Genomic DNA, 25,462 nt, shown 5'->3' on the forward strand with positions numbered 1-25,462 from the left:
CGTTCACACCGGAGAGATATCAGCTGAGAGCCTAACGTCTGTGTGGACAGACTGGAATATTAATTCATAACTCACCTTCTTTTTCTCTTTAACTTATGTGTTCATGATGAGGTGAGGATGGCCAAGCGACCGGGGACTGACGACGGGATGTTGACTTCTTCGCCGACCATTCTCCGGGACTTCGCGTCCGATTCGAGCCCCGGAGACGTGGTGAACATGGACCGCAGCGACGGAGGAGCCGCGGAGGTCTCCCTGGAAGACATCCTGAAACTGTACAGCCAGCCGATCAACGAGGAGCAGGCCTGGGCCGTGTGTTATCAGTGCGGTCGGACTTTAGCGCAGAAACGTCGGAGGAAAAGCTCCAAGTCCGCGGGCGGTTCAGCCGCAGTCGACTACCCGAAGAAGATCGAGGGACCCGGGGATGTGAGGATCGGGAGAGACGGCACCGTGAAGCTACTCTTTGAGGACGACACAGGTAAACGAACGGAGCATCTCTTAACGAAGAGGCCATGTTGTTGTGGCCGTCTGCTTCCAGCCATGTGGCGAATGTGTTTACAGGCGCTCGATGGTGGTCATTAAAAATACATCACAGATCACCGCATAGCTGCAGGGAATCAACGCGACAAAATAAAGCTGTTTATCAATTATTAACAGGCGGGGTCCGTTCCTCCGACATGCATCTAATATTGACATTGTAAACATGGTTCATTCATACGGGGGTGTTAACAGGGCTGGTCTAGGTTCTCTGTTTTAAATTACGCTCCTGCAGCGGTCAGATAGCTACAGTAAACAATGGACCATGTGATGGATTCAAACTGCAGAGCACCGTGGGCCCAGTCCAGAGCAACGCCATATAGCGAGCATCACACCGATGACTCATGTTGCTGCTAACAGGCACATTGTTTGTGTTGTGACATTGAGGTAAAGGCACAGATTAGTGGGGGGGATGCATGCACCTGGGGGAGATTTTCCAAACACAATGGAAACACGTTTTAATTTAGTTTGGTTATAAATAGTAAGGTGGAAGCTTGCAGGCACATGGGCTGTGTGCGCAGTAGATCCACTTAACTGCTAGTGTGCTGCACTTTGACTATCTACCTCGGAGGTGAAACGATTAATAGATGAGTTGATCAGTCAATTGGCAGAAAAAATAATTTGCAACAATTATGCTTAATAATCCTTTAACCAAAAAAGCCAAACTTTCACACATACCAGCTTCTCAAATGCACATATTTGCTCCTTTTTTGTGATAGTGAGATTAATTTGGACTACAGACCTTTTTATAGACCAAACTATTAATTTTTGATGAACAAAATGAGTCCTAATGTACCTGTCTGGCCTCATGGACATAAAACAGGAACATTATATCAAATAATTCCTGACCGAATGACTTGAACCCTGGCGTCCTTTTAATATAGTAAAGCTTAGATTCACACTTGAGGATTCAAGCTGAAGGCAGTCAACTACTGGAACAACCGTGCTGGTTACAAATGTCAAAGGTGCTTCCTGCAAGGCCTCTTCCAGTACACCAAGTTCAGGTGTGTCGAGAGACGTACTGAGCGTCTCAAATACTTTGAACAGCATTCCATTAATATGTGAGAGATAGAGCTGGGTGTGGGTGGAGGAGGTGTGGCCGTCAGCTCAGCATCGCCTCAAGCACCGAGGTCAAATCCCGTCTCTCCTGGGAACTTATTAGCCACCTTTTCTTCTTATTTCCCCCTCCCCTGTTTACACCCCTCTCTCGCTCGCTCACCCTGCAGTCCAGCTCTCCCTTATCTCAGCATATTGAACCAACCGGTGACGCTTGCTGTGTGTGGAAATTACACTCTCGGTTTAAACCGATTCAGCCGGTTCTTCTGAAAGTGTTGACGCTGCTAAAAATAGAATAAACGTGATGATGAAGGCACAGACTTGTATCAGTCTGACTGCAGATGATTTTGGAGGTTATGGGGGAGAGTTTCTTTGCCGGTCATCTGGCTAGTGGCTGAGGTATTTTGCGACAGCTCGGCTCTGTCCTGATTCTTATTAGGCCTGGTGATGAGAAAGACGTGAGGCCTATTAAGCTTTCAGAAGCTCTGCGTCCCCTTTCAGAGGTTGCTACCCCAGCAAAAAGAAAAAAAATCCTTGCTTATGCAATCCACATATGGGCCTGTACATGAGTCGTTATTTGGCCAGCACCCAGACCACCAACACTGAGGCCTTCACATCCCTCTTCCCATCTTATTGCTTGAATTAAGATGTCGTCTAGAGCTGCACACCGCAGGAAGTGTGTATCTCAGTAATGCGTAGCAAACAGAATCGGACTAATGAGCAACACAGAGTCCCAGTCAAGTGTTTTATTTTTGGCTCCGTTGATGCGATGTATACGCTGCTCCTGCTGCAGTCGGATCAATTCACACGGAGCACGGGGAAGAATGCATTCACTGCCACTCCACGTTGCCAAGAGAAGGGCCCGAATGAAGCCTGAAGGCTGCATCCAAATAAGAGAGATGCTTGTTTACCTCCAAAGAGTTGCAGTGATTCATACCAGTAAAGAGGATTTGTTGTTGTTGTTGTTGATTTGTTGCATGCGGTATTTTAACTGGAATTAATACAGTTGATGTGGTTATTTATATCATTGAAGGGGTTTGAATATGATTTAACATCTTGTATGTATTAATTAGATTAGAGATGGGGCAATCTGGTAGAGAAGTCTTTCATCCCCCCCGTCTGAATCCCTCTCTCTTTAAAACCCCTTTTTTTTTTCAGCAGTACTGAGGTTGATATTTCACTGAATGGGATAGTCTGGGTGACATGGCACACTGCTCCAAATATGCCTCACGGTGACTTAATCGCTCTAGGAGAGACGAGGGCCCTTGCCAAGCCATCTCTCCTTGACTGGGCCAAACAGAGGACCTAGTGTTTCTCAACTGAGCGTTGGTGGATGACTGTTTATTTATTTTTCCTCGCGTCTGTTGGCTGTAATTCATAGTGACCTGCGCAGAACTGAGCGGAGAAACGTGTATTTTCCTTGAACGTCTCCTAAAGCTCTGCATTGAAATACAATGTCATAGTATGCAGCCACAGCAGTCAGAGTAGTGCTATCTAATTGGAAATTACTCAATCACTGCCTCAATTGATGGAATTTAAACTGAAAATGGCACTTGTATTAGCATTCAGAGAGATGACGCATCTGACCAAAGTGTCTCATTTATATGCAATGACCTCATTTTACAGTCCGGACAGGTGTCAAAGTCTGCACATCTATCTCCCTATTTGTACTTTCACCCCAGACGTTACTCTTACCGGCAGTTACCCTGTGTTCCAATCGCTATTCGCCTGTGATTACCCGTCAAAAGTTAAAGTGTATACAATTATGCAGTATGGGAAACAGACTTACTGTGTGTACGTTTGAGCTCTTGAGATCTATCTAGAGGTACAGGTGTGTTGGAAAAGCCACTTACGGAACAAGAGATACGATCGTCAAAGCTTTTGTTTTCACTTTTGTCCAATAAATGAAAGAGGAACTTCAGGTTTTTCCCGTTCATTGAGGTTCCCGTGATTCGTTGTGTTGTTTAGAAAATGCGTATAGTGTACGTGAAGGGTCACGATCGAGGTTCTTTTATATTGACTTTCCATTTTGAGAGAGGTTTTCATGGAACTGAAGAGAGGGCAGCGTCTTTCTCCAGAGTATGAGGGAACAGTCATATCTCTATAAGCAGCCCCCGGTGGCAGGTTTTGACAGTTTGCCTCAGGCAGTGTGCAGTGACTGCAGAGAAAACATAATCATTTATTCACTCTGTAGTTTTACAGTCGCCGCTGTCGAGGAATCGCATTTTGCATCTACCCCTACATTCAGTTTCCTCTCCACTCTCGAGTTGAATATTTTATGTCCTGTAACACTGTGTGAGGTGTGTTTTCTGTCTTTTTAGATGTCATATATAATTACACAGAACATGTGCACAAATAATTCAGAGGGTGTGTTGGCACAATTAAAGTATCCAAAGTGTTTACGAGTGTAATAACTCTCTCAATGTTCTGTCATTACAGATAAATACCAACCGGCTGCAACGTCATTAGAGGTGAGTTTCACATCAGTCTCCTTAATCACTCAAAGTTCAGTTTCAGAGAATTAGTCTTCCGTTTCAACATGTGCTGTTAGAGCGGTTGGTCACTATTTATTACTCTCCAGATAAAATATGCGGCTTTTTAATTCAGTTAATCAGATTTATTCTCACTCCACAACTGTCATGCATCATTTAAATATGCCAAAACGATTTCAGAAACTATTTTTCACAGCTTGCCCACCACTGAATCTACTAGTGAGCAATCGCACCACAAGTAGGCCGGTGTGGCCGCTGTGTTGCAACATAATTGTCGGTGGCCTTGAGAAAAACATCTACGAGGAGCCAATGCAAAAATACATATTAATGAACAGTAACTGATTATCAATGCTGGTGAAGAGTGGTACCAGTAGTGTCTTTGCTGCACTCTGATGCAGAAGGGCACGTTAATAGAAGAGCACGACTTCTTCTCTTTTTGTTCATTAAATGCATTACTTTCTATACTATCATACACTCACTCAGACATGTGTCTGTTTGGCCGAGCAAGGTATACTGTATAGTCCTGGGAGAAGTCTCTCAAATCTTTATTATGTGTACATAGACTAAGTGCACAGAGAGTCCTCTATCAAGTCTGAGCAGTGTGATCATCTTTCATATTTGCCTTGCTGTTCATGTGATCACAGGCATTCAGTGTGTGTGCGTGTGTGTGTGTTTGTGTTTTTGCATGGCTGAGTTTGAAGTAGAATTCCTCCACCTCAGCTGACAGTCCCTGCCCTCTCCTCCTCCTCTTTTTTTGCTAGCTGACACTGAGTTCCTCCTTGCATCATTGTCTTTGCTTATTACTATGTTACAAAGAACGAACAGGGTGTTTTTACCTTGTTGGTTTGTTAAAAATGTGTAACACCTTGCATCAGCATGACTATCCCACAGAATAAACCACGAGGCCAAACTTTGAGGACGCACCTTGTTTTGAAAAATTGTTTATTATTTTTTGTCCCATTGATTGATAGCTTAACCAAAGAGACAATCACCAACCTTGCAAGATGCAGTCACGAAACATTACAGGTGGTAAGATCAAAATGAAGACAGAGTTTGAAGATGGTAGTGGTCCGAGCAAAGACGGCATCTATGTGGGTCTTCAAAAAAGTTCTTTAGCGTGAGTGAAGACTTGAAGCTTGCAATTTGTCACAACTGCAAGTCCAAAATAAGCCGAGGAGGAACAACCGTAAACTCATTTGGAACAACTTACTTAATCAGACACTTGTTATATTGTAACTCATTCCCATCCCACATTTAGTTTTTGGCAAGAAACTTCAATAAACACAGTTGTTGAAGACGATGTTTTTACAGCAATGTAAAATATATATTATAGAGGGAATTGAGAGTTTAAATCGGCGGAATCGGCAGATCAGACTTCTGATCTGAATTGGCTAAGAACATTGCAATCAGTGCTTAGTATACTTTATCGTTGCTAAACATGTGAGCATTGTTCTTATGAAGGTGTTAGCATTAATGTAATGTTATAAGTTATGTTCCGAGCATTAACTGGGACTATAAATTCACTTTGATGCGTTTCCTTGACCTGATTTATATTCTGATCATTCTGGAAAATTAATTTAGTGAACAGAGAGACTCACACAAACACAGTGTTACCCTTTTTATTGATGATACACTTTGGTCACATTTGGACCAAAGCCCATCGACCCTCATGTCTTGGCGTTGTGTGTTTTGTTTGTGTCTCTTGTGTAAGTTGACCCACTTTCCCTCACTTACACCACAGAGCCTGTGTTAAGATAATCATCAATAATGTCAAGTAAAGTACCCTTTTGTCACTTGAGTTCAAGCTGGTATTTCTCTTGTGGTGCTCTGTTGTCATCTGCATGGCTAGTGGTAACTATTTCTTAAAAGAAAATAATTTGCACCTTAAGTTGTCGCCTTCACGACAAGCTCAACCCAGTTTGTCCTCTGAAGATGAGATTAGTTGTAGTGTCCTATTACAGGTTCTCCGGTCTGCTCGGTTCCCTGTCGCTCAACTATGGGCCGAGATTATTAGTTTGCCAGCTTCACGCACAAAGTAAAGCCTTGGATTTTGAAATGGATCCCAGTAGTTTCAGTTGTGAGTAATCTGAAGAAATAATATGGACCCACCATACCCAAAGATTGAACCGTTGTTCACTCACAGACCTGTTAAATTCCAGACGCAAACTGCATCATCATTCTCATTCATCCTCTTTCCACATGGTTGGATTTGACTGTTTGGCTCAGATTCTGCAGAGCGGTGCATATTTCTTGCATGGGAACAGTCCTGGGATCCACGCTGCAGCTGGTTGAACAGGGGCTGCAAGTGTCTGCATGTGAAGCTTCTGTGTTTAGTGCGGGTCTCCCGCCCTCCTCATACCAGTCACTGCAGGCAATGAGCTCCGTCTCTACAAACAGTTTCTTACTCTTGTCAGCTCTGACGTGATGCTGCACAGTTCAAGAGGAAGAGACGTCGTTTTATTCATGATTTTTAAAGATGGCTGTAGAGTTTGTGTAAATTGATAAATTGAAGTAAAAGTCTGCGTATTAGACCACAAACGTGTGTGTTTTTTGGGTCGGTTGTCTGACTTTTGAGTGCAGTGATTGGCACCCAGTTTGATCCCTGTATGCCGGACATTTACTGGTGACCTAATTGTTATTTCCTGCTTTTATCCAAATCAATCAATTGATTTTTAGCGACATTGACAGCTTCCCTTAAAAGCACCCGTGCAGCTCACATTGCAGCCCCCTCGGGTTATATTTCTGCCCATACAGGGATAATCACAGCAAGCACAACACCACAGGAATGCCAATTATTGAGTAGTCAGGGTGTTCTATTTATATCCAACAAAGAAGAAATCTATAAATCATTTTCTTCTGGTCCAGTCAGCCCTGAGAGATGAATTGAATTTCCACTTCAGTCGGTCAAGTTTACACAGTTATCTTTTGTCACAGATATTTTACAGTAGTTGCTAGAAGGTCCTGTGTTTTCTGTGTGAAGAGACAGTTTTTGTTGCGTTTTAGAGCCAACGTGGAGTCTGACAACATTTTAGGTGAAACAGTTAGCTTTTGCAGCTGATGAATATTGGTTGTAGATAAATAAGCTAGACCGTGTAATGCTCAGGTGACTTAACCTGAGTTTTACATGGATATGCCCCCTTTTGTTTCAAAGATTTAAAACTAAATGTACCTGCATCTCCCGTATCAGCTTTTATTCCACCTCGATAGCTTGAAATGATGACACACAATGTCGGTAATGGCTGTTTGATCCAGAGGGACTTTTTCACAATCCTCTCCTGTAATTTCCAGCTGACTTCACATATGAATGCAAACTGGACAGCTTTTTAAGAATGGGATATAAAAGAGCGAGTCGTGTTCTGTCCCACAATGAATAGCGACGCTTCAGACTGGAGGAGGCCGAGCATCCCGCTCTCGCAGTGGAAGATGTCTCGATTTAGCTCTGCTTATGTAACTGTCTGTGTTGTGATGGCTTTGCAAGCGCTGAAGGCTGCTTAGCTGACTGTTTTGTGAACTCTGATGGTCACAGTGTTGCTTTGGGCTGCAAAGGCAAGAATGTGCTGTGTTAACTCCAACTCAAAGAATTACGTCAGTCCTGTTGCTGACGTCTGCAAGAATATAGACTTTTGCTTTCAAATGAATAGTGTTTAAAAAGGGTTTTTATGAAGTGCATATTTTTAACGGTGACACTTTAGTACTAATACATCTGTATTAGATGTTGTCCTATTTACTGATATGAATTGACAATTCATTAATGGGAAATAGGAGTAGTTGTATATTTCTACAGATCTGTGTGCTAAAAGATTCAGCAGCACATTCGCCGGACTTTTTCCTTTCTCCCACGTTTGTGTTAAAGAGCACCATTAACGCTCACACAAACGGCTCTTTCTTTGCCCATCTGCGTAGTGGTTGACTCACTGATGCTCTCCCCATCATGGTTGCTCCTCTTGTTTATACAACCAAAGATATGCATATGGCTATTTTTCGACCTTTCACTTTGCCCCATATGAATTAAAATGGCAGTTTATCAAAGCTATACTTCATTTACTTCATCTAACCAGGGGTAGTCACATAGAGAATTAGTTGCTTTTCCAAGCAAATACTGGTCAAGAAGGCAGCACTCACAATAAATAGTTGAGTTTTAGCTTCTCCAGAGACAACATTTCTACTCACGGGTGCCCAAACTATCCTGTCTGTGTTTGCAATGTCGAGCGTACAGCTTGACCATTTTTAAGTGGGAAAACTGTGCTTAATTTTGTTGAGTGGGTACAAATAATTAGGTCTTGTTTGGAGAAAAAAGTATTTTCTTTCCGTGTTAATTTGTATGATTTTTTTTCGATCCTTTCAAATCTTAGTCTAGGTCTTAGGTCTAGAAATGAAGATTTGATATGAAACGAAGGAGATAAAGGTTATTCATGAGTAAAGTAAATTTCTACTCGCCATTGATTCTCAAGATGATGCCTCTGACGCTGGTCTTCATGTGAGAAGGAGATTCTGAAGTCTAGAACAACTCATTGTTGGAAAACATAGGCCTGAAGAACCTCAATATGCAGGGATGTCATGCAAGACCAGAGCAGGATTATTTGTTTGTGGAGCGTGACTCATCCCGCTACATTCCCTGAGAAGCATTTGAAAACGTAGGCGATCTCCCGTGTTACCTGCGGTCGGTCAAGGCCACAGCAACAGCTGCTCAGGGTTTCATCCACCCTGACAGGCCTCCACCTGTCCCGGGTGGAGCCTGGTTTCAATTAGTGGTTTGCCACCAAGCATTTCTGCCCATGACTGAAACCAAGCAGTGGATTTTCTTGCTGTCTTTCCTAACTGTTTATCGCATACTTGTTTCCCCTCCTTCCTCCTTCTGCTTTGGCTCCCTGCCTCATTCATTCCTCTGAGTCACAAGTCCTCCAGTGAGATTGTGAGGTGTATTTATAAAATGGATGTAATGTTTCATCTTTCCTGGGTGCTGGCTATCGATTTTACTTTAAGATGCCTCTTCCCCGTTCCATCTAACATGACTCATGGAGGACTTTGTGCCATTCTTTAATATTAAATCATGAAGCTGTTGCGCCACTGCCACTGACGGGGTGGAGTGATCCAGCCTCGTCTTTTTTCCCTACCCATTCATATATGGACTTAACTGTGTGTTTGCTGAATTGAGTCCAAGTTGTCATTATTGATGTTCAGGAGCGTCAGAACCAGATGAATGTACAGAGTGCTTTTGGTTAATTATGTGAAACGGTGAGCCTTCCTGTGCTAGTCACTGTTAAACCACAGGCAGTTAATTATTACAAGCCGTTTTGTGTTTGCATGGAAATTGGATTCAAATTAAATCCACCCAAGCCTCGACAGTATAGCAAATGTTCCTCATTTAGAAATCTAGTGTAACGCAGCTGCTACAATTACACATGGATACAGGAGGTTTTTCCTCACTTCATTATTGATGTTGGTTTACTATACATGCTCCAATGTACTTCTTTACGTCCCTGTGGCCCATGAATGACATCCTGGTGCTGTCTGTCTCTCCAGCAGTCCCTAGCATGTCCGCCCACTACGGCTCGTGTTGTCGTACGGCTGGATTATAAGGTTACATAATGAGACACTAAGGAATAGGATATTTATTTTAGCCCTGGAACAGGATTATCAGCTGCACACAGAGATGGTTGATAAGTGATAACCGTAGAAGACCAGGAAACTGCTCTTTTCCCAGTAAAAGAATGGGCTTGATAGTTTAGTGTTGGTAAATTCAGAATAGAGGTTATTTTTATTCATAGTTGGACGATGAACAGTGAGCTGAGTTAAACCGACAGTTCGGGGATTTGAGCCATAGAGAAGAATAACAATCCCATTGCTGTCAGGTGATATAGAGCAAAGCCGGAGCGACTTGAAATGATTATGACATGTTCTGTGCAATTATTGGCAAACGCATAAGTGGATACCAACTTCATCTTGAATGGTATATCCCCATATTTTCACTGTTAAGAAAAAAACAATATAAGGTGTTGAGAAAAATAGCGTGTCTCAGAAAGATCAATGTCAAAAAACAATCTATAGGGAAACATCTATGTGTGTAAGTTCAAACTCGAGGGCGTCACTTGAGCTCGACTTGCCGTGTTGGTAATGTAATGATTTTCCTGCCTTTTGTTGCTGCTGTCAATTATCTCAAACATGCTCAGTCAACACCCTCCCCTTCTGTGCGCTACACTCCCAGACGCCACAGCCGGGTGCTGTTCTCTGGCCCGAGCCGAGCCGGCCATGCCCGACTACACCAGCTTCACCCACATCCACGCTGTGTTGAAAAAGGGAGGTGTCCAAATAAAACAATGTCGCTCCATTCCTTTCTGGTCATAAACACACAGTACAGTAATGACTCACAGTAGGCAGCGCATTTAGCTCATCGTTGTATCACGTCAAAGCAAATTCAGAATAGCTTTGAGGTGTCTACATCCAAATGTTGTGCAAACCATGTATCCACAGCAATTTGACGCTTACACAACTCCCTTGTTGAATGTTCTAGAGAACAGTGAAGGGAACTCTATAATACACCACTAGGGAAAAGGGACGTAAGCTACAGTATTTTTTTTCATGCAGGCGTGGTGCATTGTGGAGCTCTAGTGCTTCAAATATAAGCGCTGGATGAAGTTAAAGTGTCAATTTAAAGGCGTTTTATTTAACATTCTGAAAATAGAGCAGCAAACCACTATTTGCTATATAAAGATATATATATATAGTGGAGTAATGTCACTTGTGTGTGTCAGTCTAAGTTTACGTGATAAACGGCTCTATAGACCTTCCTTTGGAGTTCCTCCTCAGTGAGCTACTGTCCTGTGACAAAATATTTAGCTCCTCTTGCTTCCAAATACTCGTTGAACTGAGAGCAGTGGTTTGATTAAGTTGTCAGGCGTGGACGTTGCACGGCAGAGCCAACTTGTCATGCTGCAGTGAAAGAAGAACTTTGTTTCGTCTCAGTGCGGTGGTTGTTAGAGACATTTTGGAACAAACCGCAAAATAGAAAAGATGGGTCATACCCTGCTTATTAATGAAGTGAAGCAGTGATACAATTAAATCATCCCCAGATTATGGTAATAATCACGCTCTGTGGCCTGGTTTCGCATCTGGTTTATGGACATGAACTGTCTTCTTGTCTGTTCAGGTGAATTTATTTTTTTGTAGCTGGAGATGTTTATCTAACTAAGTCAGGATCTGTCCATGAGGATCTTCCTGTGTGCCATTGATCAAAGAGCAGCAGGGGCAACATAACATTGTAATTAATATAATAGTAACAACATCATAGTATGAGAATAAATTTTATTTGTATAGCACCTTTTTATAAAATGAACATAAAACCGTATAGTAAACGGTGTAGTCTGTCAGCTGTACAACTGAATGTTAAATTTCTAGTTATTCTTTTTGTCTTTAATATCTAGCTTAAGAGTAAATGATGTGATAATTGTGAAAGACGGTGGATGTCAATCTTTATTATAACTAGACCCAATCCTGCACCGTTGTTTTGTTAGTTTTTTCCTGTAGAAACTCTGTTGAAAGGAACCCTTTTATAGGTCTGTAAAATGATGTATTTTCCAGTACACCATAATAATGTACGCCATTCTATTTGTCCATTGTCCCACAGGTCATTGACTCATTGGGTATCATGATTTACAAAGCTCTAGACTATGGCCTCAAAGAAAATGAGGAGCGTGAACTCAGCCCGCCGCTGGAGCGCCTGATCGACTTGATGACCAACGCCGACAAAAACCAGAGTGACCCCTGTCCTGACGAGGGCTACGAAGCCACAGAGGAGGAGGATGAGTGTGAGGAGGAAGGAGAAGAAGGGGAGGAGAAAGAGGAGCCCGTCTCCGCCACCACCACCAGCTCTGTCAGCAGTATTCGCAGCTATCGAGACCTCATGACGGTAGGTTGCTGGGTTGCAGAACATTTCATGAAAGTCATATAAGGCATATTAAATATACAGATTCCTCTTTTCCTTTTTTTTTGCCGTTTTCACATCAGATCTGATAACGGAGCAGTGCATACACATCACTCAAATTCCCCTGATGGGGTCTGTCATGCTGCAAATTCCCCAAGTAGCTTGTGAATATGAGACTGGCAATTCTAGCTGTGTAAACATGCTGGTATTTGGGGAATAGGCTTAAAAACTTTCACAGTTCGTTCTTCCATATAATGAACCCGGTGTATAACACAACCATTAGGTCTGTTTGCTGCCAGCCTTGCCTGACTCCTAATTCCTCCAACAATCATTCTCTTGAGTGTAAACTGCAGTATGGCGGTATGGCATGGCTGGAGTAGGTCACTGCACATTCCTGACTGACCTCCTTCCTTCACTTGTACTCTGCTGCTCTGTCTGAGGAAGGTTGGGTCGATGAGGGTTCAGTAAGACGTGAAGTTGACAAAGGATGACGGGACTCGCTAGAGAAGCGTCCCACTAAGACGGGAATAGTTAGACGTTGAATGTGCTGAATGGGTTTTACTCATCGCCATAGTGAGCTGAGGATGGGCTCGTCAATAAAAACCAAATCCCCAAACTCTGACATTGGCACAGACTGTTGTAATATCTAAAAAATATACACAGTTAAGCTACAGTTTCTTTTTCAATAGATAAGGTTTGCGTGATACAGATAGTTGTTTGTATTTTAAGCATGTTCGTAAAGACTCTCGCTGCTCAGGTGTCATTTTACATGTGATTTTCCCTTCAATGGATAAGGAAGAAGACGTTGCGCTGAGTCAGACGTTCCTGTGGCGAGCCAAGCCCTGCGGGAAAATGTCACTCGTCCGGTTTCTCCCTTTTGTGTCACTGGAGATGATTCGACGCTCTACCATTGCTCTGTCGGATGGCCATTATCATCTTTACAATCGCTGTCGAATGCCATGAGGGTCAGATGTTTAGATGGTGATACTAGTCGGGCAATGTAGCTCAAACTGGACAAACGGGTTCGGACTGTACATGTTTGTAGCCACGCCAAACGACAACGTTGGTCCAGATTGAAATATTTCAAAAATTGTCCGATGGATTCCTTCACTGCGACGGCCCCAGTGATGCTGGTGGTCCCCTACTGTTTTCTCTAGCACCACTTTGAGCCACACATGTTTTTGTGATGGATCAGCATTACATTTTTGACAGACATTGATATTCCCCCTCAGGATGAATTGTAATAACTTGGGTTTTCCAATTCAACTCTCCATCTAGTGCAATCATCAGGCCAACATTTCAGTTTGATCAATGCACTAACAACACTAATAACATTCCCATCAGACTCTTTGTGTTTTGTGCTAATTAGTTAGCATGCTTGCACGCTAAACTAAGCTGGAAAACTGTATACTTGCTTAACATGAGCATGTTAGCATGCTGACTTTAGCATTAGCACTTTAGCATTGAGCTTGATGCACCACTGAGACTGAGCTGCAGACTCTTAGTCTTATTATTGCATCATCTAAGTTTGGTGGAAATTGTTGTCAATGATTTCAACAGCTGGAAATTAAAAGCCTATAGTGTCTTTGTACATGGCCACCAAATTGTGTGTATTTCCATAAACGTTTGCCTCAATAATTGTAATATTTGTCTATGTATGTATGTATGTTGGTCACAAAAAGACTCTTTGCATTAACTATATAAGAGATCTCTGTATGCATCAGTTATGCAGGATATATATACATTATATTGGCCATTTTACACAAGTATAAGTTAAATCAATTGTATTTATATAGCCCAATATCACAAACCTAATTAACCTCAAGGGTACCACTGTATATAACCTAGTTCCTTCCCTTCTCTCCTCTACAGCTATGCTCTTCCCACCTGCAAAGCACATCCGACGCCGCGAGTCACTACCAGGCTGTGTGTCGTGCTCTGTACGCCGAGACCAGGGAACTACACACCTTTCTGGAGAAGATCAAGAATGCCAAAGAGGTAAGAAACTATGGCATGTGACATCTGCGGTTGTGATTAATAAATCTGGTGCGGATAAGTCAGTCGAGCGGAAACGCAACCGATTCCATCTGCTCGCTCTTTTTTTGCATATGAAGAAGTCACTTAAAACCTATTTCAGAAATGATGAGTAACACCTACACTCACTTCTATTAATTGCCACTCATCCAAAGATGGAAAATGTTGTCCATGAGTCATACTCAAAGCATTTGACTAATTTTGCATCTCACAAACCTATGAAAGGAATTGAAAGTGAACAGATAAGAGGACATGAGAAAGTACCAACCTTTTAGTCCATGGGAGTTACCACTCTGCTGCTGCAGTCTGTGTCTTTACTGCGTAGAATTCAATTGGTTGACTTGGAACATGTAGGGGTCTAATGATGGGGAAAAGAAAATAGAAGAGTGACAATTACAACATAACTGCTCACAAAGATGGCATGGCTTAACTCTTCATGGACGTGGTCCGGCTTGCTGTTTGTCATTTATTTCTGATTTAATTCTGTGCATAGAAGTATTAGTAATGGAGTAATTGACTCTGATTACTGAGGGATTCCCTATAAAGCAGCTTAGAAACAACGTGTTTTAGACTATTACCAACTGTTCATCAAGATGTGCTGCGGGAACATTTGCCCTAATTCTTGTACACTTACGAGTACAACTTTGTGTTCCCTGAGTTTGTTTTCTGCAGGAGGCATGAGTAATGCGAACAACCTTATGTAATATGTGATTATAGAATCAAGTTTAACCTTGTTACTGCAATGTAAGGAGCTTACAAGAGGGGACCCCCCCCCCCCCAGGCTATGGGGGCTGCTTTGCTCTCCCTATAGAACTGAATGTCACTGGATAGTTGCTAATAAGTAACCGTACAGTATCGCACGTACTCACAAATTAGGAGGCTAGTCAGTGAGTCTTTCTCTCACTGTTGTTGTTTTTCTCTCTTCTCTGGCGGTGTGTATCAGCTTCTACTTGTTGGATTCCCCCGTCTGTTCTGCCCGTCTAGAAATACACCAAAAGCGTTGTTTGTTGTGAAAGGTGTCAGTGAGCTGCAGGTTGTTGTCATGGTTTGAAAATGGTTTGAAAAGATTAGACTTGGTAAGAAGGAGTGCGTTTCAGCAGTAAACACAAGTGTGGATGAATAGTCGTGTTGATGATGAGAAGAAAAGCAGCTGCAGCAGAGGACTTTTCTTTCTTTGATCTGAGAGTGATATTCTACCCAATATGTATCCAACAGCTTTTAATAAACCAGAACCTAATTTAGATTGATTTATTTATTATATAAGTTGAGTATTTGACTGTCTCTGACCGTATTTTTTTTTTTTTGGTGGTGGAGCTACTAGAACAGCACCCTGTCAATCAAATGTGCGCAGCTACTGTGTCCTCCCCGAGTGCACAGTCATGCCTTCAGTGAAAAACAAATCAACTGAAAGAATAGTGTGACAGCAGAGTAACCGTTAACAATATCTACACTTGCCACATGCAGTTGACAACAAGTAGAGCGATCCTTAACCTCACACAGTCACCCAAAACTTTCAATAACTAGCTTGTGCAGTGAGGATTCAGCAGGCAGACATTAATGGAAGCCATTAGCGGACTATTGTTTTCTATTTTTTTTACCTCTGGTGTCATTATAGGATGAGACGGATATCGACATGCTTATGTGAAACATCAATCCACTAATTAACCAGACTGCTTTGACAGTATGGGCAGTTTGCCGGTGACCTCAGCTTAATGTCCGTCAATACTATGAATGCAGTGGTACACCTTTTTGGATATGATGACATCAGAAAACATTTTCATGGTTTTTCTGCTTTCCCTTTTCTTGGCTAGAATCTTCGGAAAATGGAAGGCGGGACTCGGGAGGAACCTGTTAAAGACCTCGATGAGCTGCAAAATGCAGATTGGGTAAGGGCATTTATTTGTCTGCGTCTGTCACCAATGTGTTGGCAATCACATAACTTATGGACTGCAGTAGTTATCATGTCTCATCTTTTTTTTTTTTTTTGTCACCACCAGGCACGGTTCTGGGTGCAGGTGATGCGAGATCTACGAGATGGTGTTAAATTGAAGAAGGTTCAGGATCGTCAGTATAACCCGTTACCCTTTGAATACCAGCTCACCCCGTACGAAATGCTGATGGACGATATCCGCTCCCAACGCTACAAGCTGCGAAAAGTCATGGTAAGAAAAAAGTATTTTTATTCAGCCTTTTTCTCTGTTTCGAATAAATCGAGATGTATGCGTTACAATGAGATGATTTGTGTTAATGGTCACATTTCTTAATGTTCTCACGTGGCAATGGTGTTTTCTCTCCGCAGCTTTATACAACCTCTTCAGTGCAAGTATTCCAAAAAAAATGATCATCATTAAAATGTAACGATGTCATTCCAGGTGAAGGGAGGCATCCCACCGAGGTTAAAGAAGAGCGCTCATGAGATCATTCTTGATTTCATCAGGTCGAGACCGCCTCTCAACCCTGTGAGTAGAACACAACATGGCGACAGTAATCTACACAGTTTAAGTGTGTACTATACTCGGTATACAATATTGATATATGATGTATTTCTACTATTCAGTTTGGCAACATTTAGAGAGTGACTCGTGATAGTTATTATCTATATTCAACCTGGTTATGCAATCAACATTTTATGCTGTTTAATTTGCACACTGGCATTCACAGTACATGCCACATGAGGCTGTGGATCACGGGGAACATAAGTTCACTGCACACCCGTCATCACATGGTGGTATTGTTTACTAAGTGTTCAACTTTGACTAATAGCAGAGTTGGATGACTTAATGTAGTGTATGTCAAATTGGGGTACCCCAAGGGGTACTTTGGAATATCATGTACTACAGGGTACATGATATTCTTTTTAAATGTTAATTAAAAAAATATTAGTAATGCATAATTCCTAAAGTAATATAGATAATTTGATAAACCATGTTTTGTATTCAGGATTCCTATAATCAATGCAATGCTATTATAATAACTGCTGAAAACTCTTAACTGCTGCAACAAACACTTTTTTTTCTAAGAAAGTGCTGGTTTGGAGGAAAAATATTTCTAAGGGAATACATTATTGAAAAATTGTTTGAGAACCACCGACTTAATGCAATTACAAATCATGCGCTCTTACGTCGAGTACTCACTTGGTGTGGGTGGTTGTCATGAAAGGCTGCAGCTCGTAAACTGAAACCCTACCCGACGCGTCCCCGGAGCCTCCACGAGCGACTGCTGGAGGGCATCAAATCTGAAAGGAAGCTCAGGCCGGTCTCACCGGACATGATCCGCAGAAACCGCCTAGGTAAGCCGCTAACAATTGCACACGTTAACATTCTAATGTCTACATGCACAAATAGCCATTAAGAGGATTTGAATCTGCAAAATCTAATCAGTGAGAGACTGTCTGTTAACGTACTGCTTTACGAGCCAAACCCAACCACTCGGAACAAAAACCATTAAGCATGACTTGACCGCATCCATCATGGTTACTCTAACAGCGCTCTTCTCACATTGATCTGTTCACTTAATCAGAAGTCGCAGTGTTTGAACAAGGATCACTTTGACTGCCGCTGTGAGCCTTGAGTTGTTTGCCTGACCTGAACTGCTAAAGTAACAGCTGTGGTTACTGACAATTGTGCTCTTGAGCTCACAAGTTCTTTGGTTTTAACTTAAAAATGTGTAAGTAATACTGCTCTTTGATGTTACTTTTCTAAAAGTAAGCAGCGCATGGCGGTAGATAAGCCTTTTGGTATGCGGCCGTCATAATTGGATAATATGTTTCAACCATTTAATGCTTTAATCAGATAAAAACAGCCAATATGTTGTCTTCTATGCGGTTTACACAAGACGCCTTTTGTAAGTGGATTTAGGAAGGTAATGTGTTTCAGTGGTTGCATAATGATACACATGGGAGGCTAAACAGGGTGTTCCTAAACATAATACGGCTCTGTAATAGATTTTCAGGCAATATGTGTTTACAAACTTGGATTGTTTATTGAATTAACCATCCATTTTAACTCTCGTGGATTTCTTTTTCTCCTATTTGCTCCCATTTCCTTAATTTCAAACATGACCATATCTGTCAGTCATGCGACCTCTTAGCATGTCTTACAGCTTTGACTCATCAGGTAAAGTTTCACGTCACCCATTGTGTTCCTATTGTTGCACCTTGTGTTTCATTCCAGGCTATTTTAGGATTAGCTCCTGCTTCCCTTTGATTTAAACACACCCTCTTTTTTATTATATTGTGCTTGTGTTGTAGAAGTGTGTTTGTATGACACACTACTGTCACCTGTACTGTACCTGGAGAAAAGATCGGTCAACACAGTACTACTGAATCTCAGACTGGGGGAAATGGTCACCTTGGTCCTTGCTGGGAGGTAGAATATAAACATACAGCTTCAGCGCAGGCATACTTTATTTTTAGTCATGTTATGAATGACAGTGTGTCTCGGATACAGTAGTTACTCGCAGGGGACCATCTGTGGTCTAGGTGATGAGGGATAGCCATTGAGACAGAGCCAGCAGGGTGAGATTACAGATCACTCTGCCCCTGCAGCCAGTCTGCCCTGTTAGCCACCCTAATCCGATCTCACTGAGGAATATGACAAATTACGTAAAGCTGGTAAAAAGTTGAACGGCAGATGACCGTCTGAATGTGTCACTACAGGGTCACAGGATGACCGTAATCCAGATGGATGTATGGGAATAACCTTTTGCGCTGTGGCTGCACTCATTGTCTTTCTCGGCTTTCCCCTGGCGCTTCCCCTTCACTTACCGCCCCCTCTGTGCTTTCCAGCTATGCACAACATATGTGTGCGTGTGTGTGTGTGTGAGCGTAGCCCACAACTACACAGCATCTCCTCAATTCACACCTGACGGCTGCTTGTTGCTGTCAAGTAGTCCTCCCTGTGGTATTAGGATGGTGTCAGGAATGAAAATATGAATATGTGTGGTCCTGCTAATGGTTATATTCCCTTAATTCCGTTGCAGGTGCTGGGAAAAGCATCAGCACTCCTCAGGACTTGTTCCGCAGCTCAGGTAAAGAAGAGTCAGTGATGTGGTCTTTAGGCCTTTGTAAAGAAATCTATTTTCAGTTTCCTTCATTTAAATGAAATTATTGAGGACAACATCTGTAATCCAAGCATATATTTGGGGCTTATCTTGGTCACCATGTGGCCTGTGTACACTGACTCTGTGGTATCATGAAGTAACGATACAAAGACGCAGGTGGCATGATGGCCAGCTGTTCAGATAGGGCGATGATTCATGAGAATTTATGGTTCAATTGTATCTTTCACCCGCAGACACTCCTGATGCACCCAGGAAATTGGCTGTCAGCACCCAGTTTTTGGATAGTGGCACCCTGCTGGGACCAGATGAAGATGTAGCCCAGCCCCTTAGCCAGAGGAAGAAGCTGCTTAAAGCGCCCGCACTGGCTGAGCTGGACGGCTCCGAATCTGACGTAAGATGTCTGACTCTTATTGCCTCTGCTCATAAGATGATCATCACAAGCTTAATCGGGTTTCAATTAAGCATCTTGAAAAATGTTGATGATAGTATCCGTGTTTCCACAAGAACAAAGGCAACATTTAAATGGACTTTCTTTTACCATTCATAGTAATAAAGGCGTCTGTGTCTCGTGACTAAATGAGTGTAATCTTCTGGTTGACAGGAGGATCCCACAGAGAGCAGCTCCAGTATTTCCACATCTGTGACGGAGGACACGTCACCTGAGCCTGTCGTAGGGAAGAAGGGTAAGCGCTTACCTGGAACATATTGGAATATATTACGTTTGGCTTTTTGATCACTACAAACATGTAAATAAAATCGTCTTTATAATTTACTTTTTTATTTTTTTTTTTTTTGTCCCACGTGTCCAGTTCCTCCAAAGTTCTTGCCTGTGTCTGCGACCCCACAGCCAGACAAGCGTCGGTCTCCACAGAGGCGGCACTCAATCGAGAAGGAGTCCCCCACCAATGTCAACCCCTTTCTACCGCCGTCCAAACAGAGCTCCAAGTCTTTGGTATGTAAACTGTGGGCGTTGTCTCTGTTGGATTATCCATCAAATCCTCTCTGGATGAATGAATGAACAAATGAATGAATACTCAAAAGTAGATGACAGAGCTCGCAGGAGTGACAGATTTTACTAAACCAGTTGCAAATACACTTATATAAAGTGGTTAATCTAAGATGGTCAATTATATTCTTTATTGGTATAACTATGAGTATTCTCTTATCAGTCAAAATAATAATACAATATAACTAAATGAAAAGGAGATTTTGCTAAAAGAGTAAAAAGTGCAGGCATACATTTTAGTTTTTAGAACACGTCCTATGGACTCTAAATCTCTAAATCTACCAACAACACAAATTGACTCCCGTCCTGTGACCGGTCATTCGTTTTCCATGAGGTCACTGGTTCTCTGAGTAACTCTGCGCCGGTCGTATGATTCTAGTGAGGTTGATGGATATAATTGAAAACACAGGACAGGCTGCTGTATGAAGGGGATTTAGAAGAAATTGGTTCATTTTCACTACTTTTCTAGATAATTTGCAGACCTCTGGCACCAAACCAGGGGCCCTGGTTTCAACCATCATCAAACCAAAAGAAATAACAGATAAAACCCTGGAGGAGACGGCTCTTCTGGGGACAGTTATCTCATTTTTTAACTTTATGCCTTTCATGTTAGTGATTACATCCTCTCTAAAAATGAGAATAATTAAACTTCTTTGTGACCGATTGAGGTAATCAAAAGCCACACGATTTCAGTTTTCTAGTCACCCATTTAATGATAAAAATTAAAGAGTAATTTCCACAACATGAAGCCATGTTTATTTCCTTTTTTTTTTATTCAAGTGCATGCTTTGCCTTTCACATAAGAGTTGAGTTTCTCTGGTAGATGTAAAACAGAAAGATCTTTGTTGCAGTTCCCCTCCCCCCCTGTTACTCATTTTATATCTCATTAAAATGTCTCATACCAAAGACTTACTTTCAGTCATTTCCTGTTTCATATAATGCTGCAGCTGATGGCGGATCCCAGTGCCAAGGTAACCTGGAAACCTTCTGTCTATCCATCACCATCAACACATTTTAGAATTTGTTTTCGGGTTGTGCGTTTGTCCCATTCTCGTCAACGAGATATCTCAGGAACGCCTGGAGGGAAATTCTTCAAATTTGGCACAAACGTCCAGTTGGCCTTCGAGGGTGAACTGATTTTATTTTGGTGGTCACTGTAGCCTCGTGTCCGTCCCGTTCTCGTGAAAAGAAGATGTAGGTCTGCACCATCAGACCTAGTCGTCGGTTGTGATCCCGCAGTCATGAGTTATGACTGCTGCCATTTCATTGAACTCTTCTCCGATCCTCTAACAGATGCATCATGTGTTGAATTGTATTAAGCATAGTTGCAGCAGAGCTTGTTGGAATATCCTACCTGTGTTATAGTCCTGTTCCCTCTTTCTGCTGGTCAGGTGGAAGCTGCCAGCGGTGCTCAGGGCACGGTATGTCACCGTTACTGCATATCTTTAAAGGCACATAACACTGTGTGGTGAACTGTACGGGTATTCCAATAGACTTGTTTTAGATGAACGGCACCTTATGTCGTGACCGTTTTGTGTGAATGGGAGATCTGCGGCATACTTAAAACGCCTCGGGGAAGGTTAAAGAGAAATAATCAGTTAATGCTTACAACGGAGTCTCACATTTTCTAATCCAAGCCAACTGAAGGAGAGTGAGAGTAAATGATTGGTGAGGAACTTCCCTGAGCTTTGACTTTGGATGCTCTGCTATAGAGTTCAGACGTTCAATAGATGGATGCATATGTTGAATAGGCTCCCAGCTATGTCACAAATCTCCTGGCGACCGCAGCATGCACCGTGATGGGGGTCCACATGCAAATTGGAAGCGTTGAAATGCTTATAAAACCGTCATAGTAAAGTAAAATGAAAATTCTCCACGTTGAGCTGGATGACTTCAAATTCTAGACGACCGATTTTTAAATAATTGAAGAAAGTAATTTGATTGCAAAAAGCTGTGGACCACCAACATGACTGGTGTGTGTGTGTATATGTATGTATGTATGTGTGTATGTGTATATATATATATATATATATATATATATACACACACATCACCAGCATGCTCTGTATTTTCTGTTCATTGTCAGTGTCCTGTCAGTGGAAGCTTCATCTGTGGTTCACAGAGAACATAGAAGATCAGTGTTGTCACCATCTCATCGCATACTTGGTCTTTTGGTTAAGTGGTGTGCAACGGGTGTCTCATTGGCAGCAGATGCCATCACTTCTCGCACCGTTTTCTAAATCTGCATATGTACGGTTAGTTTGCTGATTTGATTATGTGTGTTTTTTCTTCCAGGAGGAGTTCCGCTACCCAGCGGAGTGTCTGGCTCTGACGGTGGAGGAGGTGATGCACATCAGACAGGTTCTGGTCAAGGCAGAGCTGGAGAAGTTTCAGCAGTACAAAGAAATCTACAATGCCCTCAAGAAAGGAAAGGTAGACGCCACATGTAGGATTTACATCGTCGGAGCAATCATTTTCCTCAGTCATTTGAAGAAAACGGATTCCATGTACCGTCTTCAACTCACCTCATACTTTCCTCTCTAGGTGTGCTTTTCATGTCGGACAAAGAGGTTCTCTCTCTTTACCTGGTCCTACACCTGCCAGTTCTGCAAAAGGTAAACTGAATCACTAACCACTCAACTTACAGGGGAACTCCAAGTCTGTTTACACGCATTGGGGAGTACTACTTACCTTGCACGGCTGCTGGTTTCTTGCGATGTCGTCGTGTGAATCGCGGTATCAAAATCACACAAAAATGAATCTTGTTGGGCTTCAAGTAAAGTGTTTAGTGTCCGGCAGGCCAGAGCACGGACCAATCAGCTTCCTGTGCTACTGGCAGCTACTGGCAGCTAGGGGCTTGGCTTAGGTTTGTGCGAGATGACACAGAGAGGCAACTGTTTAAGACAACAATGGCGGCTCCTAAAGAGGTCAGCATAGATGCTGCAATAGTTGTATCTGAACTGGAGAGTATTTCTTCATTTAAAGAAGCTCAAAGGACGGCACTTAAGGCTTTTCTCCAGGAAAAATGTTTTTGCTCTTCTTTCGACTGGCTTTGGTAAGAGTTTGATTGACAGATGGCTCTTCCAATCACCTGCCAAGTATTTTTTGGAAGTGCCTGCTCTTTTCCAATGACGACTTCTCAGATGGTTTTGTGTAACAAACCATCCGGCGGGTCAGGACAGAGTACGACTGTGGATGTGAACATATCAAACCTTTTGTGGCTCCTGAGGGAAGTTTGGAAATGAATACAATTTGGGGATGTGGAGTCAAAGAATTGAGGTTACCAGACCTCTTTAGCCTGCTTCTCATCTCTGCGTTAGGCATGTTATAAGGATAGCTTCTGTTCATGTTCAACATAATAGCAATTTTTTTGTCTTTGTCTCCAGGCCTGTGTGTTCCCAGTGCTCTAAAAAGGTAGGCGGCTGTTGATTTTAAATTAAACCTACATTACAATTTCCTCCCCCTCCATAAACGTCATTAAAAAAAAACATTTTGTTAATCTTTTTTTACCTCAGATGCGGCTGCCATCCAAGCCCTACTCGATCCTGCCCATTTTTTCTTTGGGCCCCGGTACTGCGGCTAAAGAAGAGGCAAGTGGAGCGTCTGCCTCTGCTGTGCCAGAAAGGCACCCATTTGGGTCTGGACACAGCCGAAACAGCCTACGCAGAAGTGCTTACAAGTATGTTACTGTAGAACTCCCGTGTCTTTTTTTTTTATATACTGAGGAAATGTCATGCTTTGTCAGAGTAGCTATTATTTCTTTCTGTCCTCAGGTTGTCGAAGCAAAGCGGCAGTAGTACCAGCAAAGATGGGCAGTCGCAGGACGAGCCTGAGCTGCCCAAGGAGCTTACTGAGGACTGGGTCACCATGGAGATCTGTATAGACTGCAAAAAGTTCATCACGGAGATCATCACCTCCAGCAAGCGCAGCCTGTGCACGGCCACCAAACGCGCCCGGCTCAATCGCAAAACCCAATCGTTCTACATGTCGTCGTCGAACTCGGACAACTTCAGGCCCTCTGAGCGCACCATCAATGAGGTGTAGGAGGAGGGACTGCCCTTTGCACTTTTCTCGTTCAATGAAAAAAACAAACCCTTCAATGAAGCAAATCCATCCTACCCCAAAGTTAATGAAGGTTCTTATACCTTACCCTGTCTCAGGAAAAGTTGGCAGGCTATGATTGGTCATGACTGGTCAGGACTGTATGGTAGCTGCCAGATAACAAAGGAGAGCCATGTTTCTATAAAAACAAATCAGTGAAATCAATGAATTGCTGATGTTGCAATTGTGATCCAGGTAAGAGAATGTATATTTGACATTAAAGCGGGATCCAGGGATCCAGAAAGCCAAAAGCTGCAGTGATAATATGTAATCTTAGGCCCCTTGCTAACCTTGGCTTTGAATATAGTTTCCAGTTCCTGTTTACTTCTAGCACTCAGGATTAGCAACAGATTGTCTTTTGACAGAAATGCACTGTAGATCTTCCTGTCAGGTCTGTTGGGGTAAACCTCCATCTCTCCCCTGCCCTCCTCTTTTATTCTTCCAGCAACAATGATGCCAAATGTAACATCATTCATTTTATAGCCAGTTTAATGTATATTTACTGTTTTCTCGTGTTGTAGGGATGACACGTTGGGGTGAGAATAGTCCTATTATTTTTCTGGGGGGGGGGGGGGGGGGGGGTTAGCTAGTAGTTTTAATGTAAATTAAATTCTGTGCCTGGTGCCAAAATGTAATTGCTTTCTTCGAATGCCTTTTGTAGTTATGGACCTATTGTACATATGTGTTACAAACTCATTGGGGGACATTTTTAGGGTAATTCAAGGTTTCATTTCTTGCCCTTTCCATGTTCAAGCTGGGCCACAGAAGCACAGAAATCTAGGGTTATGAATGTGTAAATGTTGTAAATCTTAATTGTTCCAAATTTAATATAAAGTAGAAGTATCATTTTCCAGTTTTAAGATTTCTGCCTCTGGAGTTTCTTCATTTGAAATTCTTCTCTGAAAACTTTATTATTATGTTTGTCAATGTAATAAGATTTTATTTCTATTATATAGTTTATAAACTCAGTGTTAAAATGCTCTCCTAGATCACAAATCGCACTTTTATTGGACCAATTTATTGTTCATATTTTTTTTTTCTTTTGTGTAATTAATAATAATAATTAAAATCTTTATTTTTCACCTCTTGGAGGGCGAGAGTCCATGGTGCCATTTCCCAGAGTTCTTCATGAATGAAAATATGTGTGAATGGCTGAAGGCTGTTTGTGAGATGGACTAATGGCTCAAACAAAACACTCCATTTAATTGAATGTAGGCAAGTTTATAACTGTCATTGAATATGCTTTATGAACGTGTT

At 42.2% G+C, this 25,462-nt stretch overlaps 1 protein-coding gene across 2 annotated transcripts; it reads left to right on the top strand.

Moving 5' to 3' along the window:
- On the top strand, positions 1-24,751 carry spire1a (spire-type actin nucleation factor 1a). Of its 2 annotated transcripts, XM_079175904.1 has the most exons (18): positions 1-475; positions 4,030-4,061; positions 11,707-11,988; positions 13,876-14,001; positions 15,849-15,923; positions 16,035-16,199; positions 16,410-16,496; positions 17,197-17,326; positions 19,018-19,065; positions 19,332-19,489; positions 19,700-19,781; positions 19,908-20,050; positions 21,496-21,525; positions 22,400-22,537; positions 22,649-22,719; positions 23,491-23,518; positions 23,620-23,783; positions 23,878-24,751. In XM_079175904.1, the coding sequence occupies exons 1-18, from the start codon at positions 118-120 to the stop codon at positions 24,146-24,148; spliced, it is 2,388 nt and encodes a 795-aa protein (XP_079032030.1). In that variant the 5' UTR covers positions 1-117; the 3' UTR covers positions 24,149-24,751. The 2 variants fall into 2 exon arrangements, with proteins under 2 accessions (XP_079032030.1, XP_079032031.1); XM_079175905.1 differs by lacking the exon at positions 21,496-21,525.
- Positions 24,752-25,462: the final 711 nt, after the last annotated feature.

The sequence above is a fragment of the Pholis gunnellus genome, assembly GCF_910591455.1.
Source record: "Pholis gunnellus genome assembly, chromosome: 16".
Taxonomy (NCBI): domain Eukaryota; kingdom Metazoa; phylum Chordata; class Actinopteri; order Perciformes; family Pholidae; genus Pholis; species Pholis gunnellus.

Coding starts and splice junctions, on each gene's coding strand:
- spire1a (XM_079175904.1), top strand. CDS start 118: ATGGCCAAGCGACCGGGGACTGACGACGGGATGTTGACTTCTTCGCCG. Junction 11,989..13,875: donor GCTATCGAGACCTCATGACG/GTAGGTTGCTGG, acceptor TCTCCTCTACAG/CTATGCTCTTCCCACCTGCA. Junction 17,327..19,017: donor GATCCGCAGAAACCGCCTAG/GTAAGCCGCTAA, acceptor ATTCCGTTGCAG/GTGCTGGGAAAAGCATCAGC.